General features: G+C 39.0%; 1 protein-coding gene across 1 annotated transcript in view; it reads left to right on the top strand.

Moving 5' to 3' along the window:
• The first annotated feature begins 1,177 nt into the window (after positions 1-1,177).
• LOC123733122 (alpha-N-acetylgalactosaminide alpha-2,6-sialyltransferase 5) overlaps positions 1,178-9,804 on the top strand; it is a 209,300-nt gene continuing 200,673 nt past the window's right edge. The window contains exon 1 of the mRNA XM_082961047.1: positions 1,178-1,447. Within this exon, the coding sequence (XP_082817173.1) occupies positions 1,445-1,447 (3 nt within the window). The 5' untranslated portion in view covers positions 1,178-1,444. The remainder of the gene's footprint in view (positions 1,448-9,804) is intronic.

Genomic DNA, 9,804 nt, shown 5'->3' with positions numbered 1-9,804 from the left:
TAACCAGGTTACATAAGACTCAATATAGGGACTGTTAACCAGGTTCCATAGGGCTCTATATAGGGACTGTTAACCAGGTTCCATAGGGCTCTATATAGGGACTGTTAACCAGGTTCCAAAGGGTTCTATATAGGGACTGTTAACCAGGTTCCATAGGGCTCTATATAGGGACTGTTAACCAGGTTCCATAGGGCTCTATATAGGGACTGTTGACCAGGTTCCATAGGGCTCTATATAGGGACTGTTGACCAGGTTCCATAGGGCTCTATATAGGGACTGTTGACCAGGTTCCACAGGGTTCTATATAGGGACTGTTAACCAGGTTCCATAGGGCTCTATATAGGGACTGTTGACCAGGTTCCACAGGGCTATATATAGGGACTGTTGACCAGGTTCCATAGGGTTCTATATAGGGACTGTTAACCAGGTTCCATAGGGTTCTATATAGGGACTGTTAACTAGGTTCCATAGGGCTCTATATAGGGACTGTTAACCAGGTTCCATAGGGCTCTATATAGGGACTGTCAACCAGGTTCCATAGGGTTCTATATATGGACTGTTAACCAGGTTCCATAGGGCTCTATATATGGACTGTTAACCAGGTTCATAGGGCTCTATATAGGGACTATTAACCAGGTTCCATAGGGCTCTATATAGGTACTGTTAACCAGGTTCCATAGGGCTATATAGGGACTGTTAACCAGGTTCCATACGGCTCTATATAGGGACTGCTGACCAGGTTCCATAGGGCTATATATAGGGACATTTAATCAGGTTCCATAGGGCTATATATTGTCTCTCAGGACCATTCAGATATCATTTTCATAAAAAGATTATGATAATGAAACAACCCAGACTGGAATTGTTAAGATCCAGTGCTCTCACAATCACTCTGCACGTTGATGTTAATATAGCCGGCAGGGAGATAATTATTCACCTTCACTAATTGGAATAAGGTAATGTGTCATTCAAACAGCTGTACAAGTCATTCAGAACTACGGACAACCAGCACAAACGGCCATGTTTCAGTTCAGCACCGTGGATTGAATAAAGCCACTATTGCTCGCACTGCACTGTATTCCAGTATCCTTATTGGTTACAGAGACGAACCCGTCGTTGTTTTCTACCTCCAAGACCTGAAACGCTGTGAGCTTTAAGACCGTGCTGTACTCTTTAACAGGCGACATCTGTCCTCTTACACTGTGTATCGCGCTTGGCTTTCCAGTCCGTTTCTACACAGTCGTTGATCTGACACACACAGCGCTGCTGGAGAAAGAAGACATCCCTCAACACAAGCACCGTATTGATAACAGAGTGACAGTGATGGGATACGAGGGGAAGATTATTACCCCGCTGCTGTCCTATGTAAACGGACATATTTCATGAGGGAAAACTGGAGATACGAGCGCAAACTACAACAAATAAGACGGAGAGGTGCTGCAAAATGGTAAGATCTTGGTGAAATAGACACCATGGTAGGATCTTGTTGAACTAGACACCATGGTAGGATGTTGTTGAACTAGACACCATGGTAAGATCTTGTTGAACTAGACACCATGGTAAGATCTTGTTGAACTAGATACCATGGTAGGATCTTGGTGAACTAGACACCATGGTAAGATCTTGTTGAACTAGACTCCATGGTAGGGTCTTGTTGAACTAGACACCATGGTAAGATCTTGGTGAACTAGACTCCATGGTAAGATCTTGTTGAACTAGACACCATGGTATGATCTTGTTGAACTAGACTCCCTTTTAGGATCTTGGTGAACTAGACACCATGGTAGAATATTGTTGAACTAGACGCCCTTTTAGGATCTTGGTGAACTAGACACCATGGTAAGATCTTGTTGAACTAGATACCATGGTAGGATCTTGGTGAACTAGACCCCATGGTAGGATCTTGTTGAACTAGACACCATGGTAGGATATTGTTGAACTAGACACCATGATAAGATCTTGTTGAACTAGACACCAGGATAAGATCTTGTTGAACTAGACACCATGGTAGGATATGGTGAAGTAGACAACATGGTAGGATATGGTTGAACTAGATACCATGGTAGGATCTTGTTGAACTAGACACCATGGTAGGATCTTGGTGAAATAGACACCATGGTAAGATCTTGTTGAACTATTCACCATGGTAAGATCTTGTTGAACTAGACACCATGGTAGGATCTTTGTGAACTAGACACCATGGTAAGATCTTGTTGAACTAGACACCATGGTAGGATCTTGTTGAACTAGACTCCCTTTTAGGATCTTGGTGAACTAGACACCATGGTAGAATATTGTTGAACTAGACGCCCTTTTAGGATCTTGGTGAACTAGACACCATGGTAAGATCTTGGTGAACTAGACCCCATGGTAGGATCTTGTTGAACTAGACAGCATGGTAGGATCTTGTTGAACTAGACACCATGATAAGATCTTGTTGAACTAGACACCATGATAAGATCTTGTTGAACTAGACACCATGGTAGTATATGGTGAAGTAGACAACATGGTAGGATCTTGGTGAACTAGATACCATGGTAGGATATTGTTGAACTAGACACCATGGTAGGATCTTGTTGAACTAGACACCATGGTAGGATCTTGGTGAACTAGACACCATGGTAAGATCTTGTTGAACTATTCACCATGGTAAGAATTGTTGAACTAGACACCATGGTAGGATCTTTGTGAACTAGACACCATGGTAAGATCTTGTTGAACTAGACACCATGGTAAGATATTGTTGAACTAGGCACCATGGTAAGATCTTGTTGAACTAGACACCATGGTAGGATATTGTTGAACTAGACACCATGGTAAGATCTTATATGAACTAGACACCATGGTAAGAGCTTGGTGAACTGGACTCCATGGTAAGATCTTGTTGAATTTGACACCATGGTAGGATCTTGTTGAACTAGACTCCCTTTTAGGATCTTGGTGAACTAGACACCATGGTAGGATCTTGTTGAACTAGACGCCCTTTTAGGATCTTGGTGAACTAGACACCATGGTAAGATCTTGTTGAACCAGATACCATGGTAGAATCTTGTTGAACTAGACACCATGGTAGGATATTGGTGAACTAGACACCATGGTAAGATCTTGTTGAACTAGACACCATGGTAGGATCTTGTTGAACTAGACATTATGGTAAGTTCTTGTTGAACTAGTGTTGTCATGTCAATTCTTAGGCTAGAAATGTCTGTCTGCACAACTGAATAGAACTCTCTGTCTGCACATTTTAATAGAACTTTCTGTCTGCACAACTGAATAGAACTGTCTGTCTGCACATCTGAATAGAACTGTCTGTCTGCACATTTGAATAGAACTGTCTGTCTGCACATTTTAATAGAATTGTCTGTCTGCACAACTGAATAGAACGGTCTGTCTGCACAACTGAATAGACCTGTCTGTCTGCACATCTGAATATAACTGTCTGTCTGCACATCTGAATTATTGTTTTCTCTACAGTATTGCATGTTATTGTCGCTGTAATGCTATTCAGTCTGCAGTATCTGTAGCCTAGTGTTCAGTATCTGTAGCCTAGTGTTCAGTATCTGTAGCCTAGTGTTCAGTATATGTAGCCTAGTGTTCAGTGTCTGTAGCCTAGTGTTCAGTATCTGTAGTATCTGTAGCCTAGTGTTCAGTATCTGTAGCCTAGTGTTCAGTGTCTGTAGCCTAGTGTTCAGTATCTGTAGCCTAGTGTTCAGTATCTGTAGCCTAGTGTTCAGTATCTGTAGCCTAGTGTTCAGTGTCTGTAGCCTAGTGTTCAGTATCTGTAGTATCTGTAGCCTAGTGTTCAGTATCTGTAGCCTAGTGTTCAGTGTCTGTAGCCTAGTGTTCAGTATCTGTAGCCTAGTGTTCAGTATCTGTAGCCTAGTGTTCAGTGTCTGTAGCCTAGTGTTCAGTGTCTGTAGTGTCTGTAGCCTAGTGTTCAGTATCTGTAGCCTAGTGTTCAGTATCTGTAGCCTAGTGTTCAGTGTCTGTAGCCTAGTGTTCAGTATCTGTAGCCTAGTGTTCAGTATCTGAAGCCTAGTGTTCAGTATCTGTAGCCTAGTGTTCAGTATCTGTAGTGTCTGTAGCCTAGTGTTCAGTATCTGTAGCCTAGTGTTCAGTGTCTGTAGCCTAGTGTTCAGTATCTGTAGTGTCTGTAGCCTAGTGTTCAGTATCTGTAGCCTAGTGTTCAGTATCTGTAGCCTAGTATTCAGTGTCTGTAGCCTAGTGTTCAGTATCTGTAGCCTAGTGTTCAGTATCTGTAACCTAGTGTTAAGTGTCTGTAGCCTAGTGTTCAGTATCTGTAGCCTAGTGTTCAGTATCTGTAGCCTAGTGTTAAGTATCTGTAACCTAGTGTTCAGTGTCTCTAGCCTAGTGTTCATTATCTGTAGCCTAGTGTTCAGTGTCTGTAGCCTAGTGTTCAGTATCTGTAGCCTAGTGTTCAGTGTCTGTAACCTAGTGTTCAGTGTCTGTAGCCTAGTGTTCAGTATCTGTAGTGTCTGTAGCCTAGTGTTCAGAGTCTGTAGTATCTGTAGCCTAGTGTTCAGTATCTGTAGCCTAGTGTTCAGTGTCTGTAGCCTAGTGTTCAGTGTCTGTAGCCTAGTGTTCAGTGTCTGTAGTCTAGTGTTCAGTATCTGTAGTGTCTGTAGCCTAGTGTTCAGTATCTGTAGTCTAGTGTTCAGTATCTGTAGCCTAGTGTTCAGTATCTGTAGCCTAGTGTTCAGTATCTGTAGCCTAGTGTTCAGTATCTGTAGCCTAGTGTTCAGTATCTGTAGTGTCTGTAGCCTAGTGTTCAGTATCTGTAGTCTAGTGTTCAGTATCTGTAGCCTAGTGTTCAGTATCTGTAGTGTCTGTAGCCTAGTGTTCAGTATCTGTAGCCTAGTGTTCAGTATCTGTAGCCTAGTGTTCAGTATCTGTAGTATCTGTAGCCTAGTGTTCAGTATCTGTAGCCTAGTGTTCAGTATCTGTAGCCTAGTGTTCAGTATCTGTAGCCTAGTGTTCAGTATCTGTAGCCTAGTGTTCAGTGTCTGTAGCCTAGTGTTCAGTATCTGTAGCCTAGTGTTCAGTGTCTGTAGCCTAGTGTTCAGTATCTGTAGCCTAGTGTTCAGTATCTGTAGCCTAGTGTTCAGTGTCTGTAGCCTAGTGTTCAGTGTCTGTAGTGTCTGTAGCCTAGTGTTCAGTATCTGTAGCCTAGTGTTCAGTGTCTGTAGCCTAGTGTTCAGTGTCTGTAGCCTAGTGTTCAGTATCTGTAGCCTAGTGTTCAGTGTCTGTAGCCTAGTGTTCAGTATCTGTAGCCTAGTGTTCAGTATCTGAAGCCTAGTGTTCAGTATCTGTAGCCTAGTGTTCAGTATCTGTAGTGTCTGTAGCCTAGTGTTCAGTATCTGTAGCCTAGTGTTCAGTGTCTGTAGCCTAGTGTTCAGTATCTGTAGTGTCTGTAGCCTAGTGTTCAGTATCTGTAACCTAGTGTTCAGTATCTGTAGCCTAGTATTCAGTGTCTGTAGCCTAGTGTTCAGTATCTGTAGTATCTGTAGCCTAGTGTTCAGTATCTGTAGCCTAGTGTTCAGTGTCTGTAGCCTAGTGTTCAGTATCTGTAGTGTCTGTAGCCTAGTGTTCAGTGTCTGTAGCCTAGTGTTCAGTATCTGTAGTATCTGTAGCCTAGTGTTCAGTATCTGTAGCCTAGTGTTCAGTGTCTGTAGCCTAGTGTTCAGTATCTGTAGCCTAGTGTTCAGTATCTGTAGCCTAGTGTTCAGTATCTGTAGCCTAGTGTTCAGTGTCTGTAGCCTAGTGTTCAGTGTCTGTAGTGTCTGTAGCCTAGTGTTCAGTATCTGTAGCCTAGTGTTCAGTGTCTGTAGCCTAGTGTTCAGTATCTGTAGCCTAGTGTTCAGTGTCTGTAGCCTAGTGTTCAGTATCTGTAGCCTAGTGTTCAGTATCTGAAGCCTAGTGTTCAGTATCTGTAGCCTAGTGTTCAGTATCTGTAGTGTCTGTAGCCTAGTGTTCAGTATCTGTAGCCTAGTGTTCAGTATCTGTAGCCTAGTGTTCAGTATCTGTAGCCTAGTGTTCAGTATCTGTAGCCTAGTGTTCAGTATCTGTATTGTCTGTAGCCTAGTGTTCAGTATCTATAGTGTCTGTAGCCTAATGTTCAGTATCTGTAGCCTAGTGTTCAGTATCTGTAGCCTTGTGTTCAGTATCTGTAGTATCTGTAGCCTAGTGTTCAGTATATGTAGCCTAGTGTTCAGTATCTGTAGTATCTGTAGCCTAGTGTTCAGTATCTGTAGTATCTGTAGCCTAGTGTTCAGTGTCTGTTCTCAGCTGAGAAGGTGATTACACAAAGCTTTGAACAATAGACATCCAGCTGTGTGGATTGATTTATGTTTTGTTAAGAAATATGTTACCTTGAAATGTATTATATTTCTTAGATACCGTGAGGATCCATTTTCCTTTCCAATACTGAATACTTTGCTCTTTGTGTAATTAATGTAAGAAAGGCCATGCAGCAACAGCATCTACTGTAAAGTGTGTGTAGGCTGTATTCCTTTATGGGGAAACAGCTCATTGTGTTTTTATTGGGGAAACAGCTCATTGTGTTTTTATGTGGAAAAAGCTCATTGTGTTTTTATGGGGAAACAGCTCACTGTGTTTTTATGGGGAAACAGCTCATTGTGTTTTTATGGGGAAACAGTTCATTGTGTTTTCTTGAAATAATAGGGCGAAATCTACTAGCAATGAATGACACCTGTAATGTGTAGTATGGTGTTAGTAATGCCTGGTACGGGGGAATTAGTGACATGAATTTTTAGAGCCCTATAGTGTTCTAGGCCAGTGTAGTCTATAGTGTAGTCTATAGTGTAGTCTATAGTGTAGTCTATAGTGTTGTCTATAGTGTTTATCTAGTGTAGTCTATAGTGTTCTAGGCCAGTGTAGTCTATAGTGTAGTCTATTGTGTAGTCTATAGTGTAGTCTAAAGTGTTTATCTAGTGTAGTTATAGTGTTTATCTAGTGTGGTCTATAGTGTAGTCTATAGTGTTTATCCAGTGTAGTCTATAGTGTAGTCTATAGTGTTTATCAAGTGTAGTCTATAGTGTAGTCTATAGTTTTTTTCTAGTGTAGTCTATAGTGTAGTCTATAGTGTAGTCTATAGTGTTTATCTAGTGTAGTCTATAGTTTAGTCTGTAGTGTAGTCTATAGTGTTTATCTAGTGTAGTCTATAGTGTAGTCTATAGTGTAGTCTATAGTGAAGTCTATAGCGTTTATCTGGTGTAGTCTATAGTGTAGTCTATAGTGTTTATCTAGTGTAGTCTATAGTGTTTATCTAGTGTAGTCTATAGTGTTTATCTAGTGTAGTCTATAGTGTAGTCTATAGTGTTTATCTAGTGTAGTCTATAGTGTAGTCTATAGTGTTTATCTAGTGTAGTGTATAGTGTAGTCTATAGTGTTTATCTAGTGTAGTCTGTAGTGTAGTCTATAGTGTAGTCTATAGTGTTTATCTAGTGTAGTCTATAGTGTAGTCTATAGTGTAATCTATAGTGTTCATCTAGTGTAATCTATAGTGTAGTCTATAGTGTTTATCTAGTGTAGTCTATAGTGTAGTCTATAGTGTTTATCTTGTGTAGTTTATAGTGTAGTCTATAGTGTAGTCTATAGTGTTTATCTAGTGTAGTCTAAAGTGTAGTCTATAGTGTTTATCTAGTGTAGTCTATAGTGTTCATCTAGTGTAGTTATAGTGTTTATCTAGTGTAGTCTATAGTGTAGTCTATAGTATTTATCTAGTGTAGTCTATAGTGTAGTCTATAGTGTTTATCTAGTGTAGTCTATAGTGTAGTCTATAGTGTAGTCTATAGTGTTTATCTAGTGTAGTCTATAGTGTAGTCTATAGTGTTTATCTAGTGTAGTGTATAGTGTAGTCTATAGTGTTTATCTAGTGTAGGCTGTAGTGTAGTCTATAGTGTAGTCTATAGTGTTTATCTAGTGTAGTCTATAGTGTAGTCTATAGTGTAGTCTATAGTGTTCATCTAGTGTAGTCTATAGTGTAGTCTATAGTGTTTATCTAGTGTAGTCTATAGTGTAGTCTATAGTGTTTATCTTGTGTAGTTTATAGTGTAGTCTATAGTGTTTATCTAGTGTAGTCTAAAGTATAGTCTATAGTGTTTATCTAGTGTAGTCTATAGTGTTCATCTAGTGTAGTTATAGTGTTTATCTAGTGTAGTCTATAGTGTAGTCTATAGTATTTATCTAGTGTAGTCTATAGTGTAGTCTATAGTGTTTATCTAGTGTAGTCTATAGTGTAGTCTATAGTGTAGTCTATAGTGTTTATCTAGTGTAGTCTATAGTTTAGTCTGTAGTGAAGTCTATAGCGTTTATCTGGTGTAGTCTATGGTGTTTATCTAGTGTAGTCTATAGTGTAGTCTATAGTGTAGTCTATACTGTTTATCTAGTGTAGTCTATAGTGTAGTCTAAAGTGTGTATCTAGTGTAGTTATAGTGTTTATCTAGTGTAGTCAATAGTGTAGTCTATAGTGTTTAACTAGTGTAGTCTATAGTTTAGTCTGTAGTGTTTATCTAGTGTAGTCTATAGTGTAGTCTATAGTATTTATCTAGTGTAGTCTATAGTGTAGTCTATAGTGTAGTCTATAGTGTTAATCTAGTGTAGTCTATAGTGTAGTCTATAGTGTAGTCTATAGTGTAGTCTATAGTGTTCATCTAGTGTAGTCTATAGTGTTTATATAGTGTAGTCTATAGTGTTCATCTAGTGTAGTCTATAGTGTAGTCTATAGTGTTTATCTAGTGTAGTCTATAGTGTTTATCTAGTGTAGTCTATAGTGTTTATCTAGTGTAGTCTATAGTGTAGTCTATAGTGTTTATCTAGTGTAGTCTATAGTGTAGTCTATAGTGTTTATCTAGTGTAGTCTGTAGTGTAGTCTATAGTGTAGTCTATAGTATTTATCTAGTGTAGTCTATAGTGTAGTCTATAGTGTAGTCTATAGTGTTCATCTAGTGTAGTCTATAGTGTAGTCTATAGTGTAGTCTATAGTGTTCATCTAGTGTAGTCTATAGTGTAGTCTATAGTGTTTATCTAGTGTAGTCTATAGTGTTCATCTAGTGTAGTCTATAGTGTAGTCTATAGTGTTTATCTAGTGTAGTCTATCGTGTTTATCTAGTGTAGTCTATAGTGTAGTATATAGTGTAGTCTATAGTGTGTATCTAGTGTAGTCTATAGTGTTTATCTAGTGTAGTCTATAGTGTAGTATATAGTGTAATCTATAGTGTTTATCTAGTGTAGTTTATAGTGTAGTCTATAGTGTAGTCTATAGTGTTTATCTAGTGTAGTCTAAAGTGTAGTCTATAGTGTTTATCTAGTGTAGTCTATAGTGTTTATCTAGTGTAGTCTATAGTGTTTATCTAGTGTAGTTATAGTGTTTATCTAGTGTAGTTATAGTGTTTATCTAGTGTAGTCTATAGTGTAGTCTATTGTATTTATCTAGTGTAGTCTATAGTGTAGTCTATAGTGTAGTCTATAGTGTTTATCTAGTGTAGTCTATAGTGTAGTCTATAGTGTAGTCTATAGTGTTTATCTAGTGTAGTCTATAGTGTAGTCTATAGTGTAGTCTATAGTGTTTATCTAGTGTAGTCTATAGTTTAGTCTGTAGTGAAGTCTATAGCGTTTATCTGGTGTAGTCTATAGTGTAGTCTATAGTGTAGTCTATACTGTTTATCTAGTGTAGTCTATAGTGTAGTCTATAGTGTTTATCTAGTGTAGTCTATAGTTTAGTCTGTAGTGAAGTCTATAGCGTTTATCTTGTGTAGTCTATAG

This window comes from Salmo salar, chromosome 14 (genome assembly GCF_965601325.2).
Source record: "Salmo salar chromosome 14, fSalSal1, whole genome shotgun sequence".
In the NCBI taxonomy this organism is placed as follows: Eukaryota; Metazoa; Chordata; class Actinopteri; order Salmoniformes; family Salmonidae; genus Salmo; species Salmo salar.
Note: the sequence above shows the minus strand (reverse complement) of the source record. Positions and strands in the feature narration are given on the sequence as shown.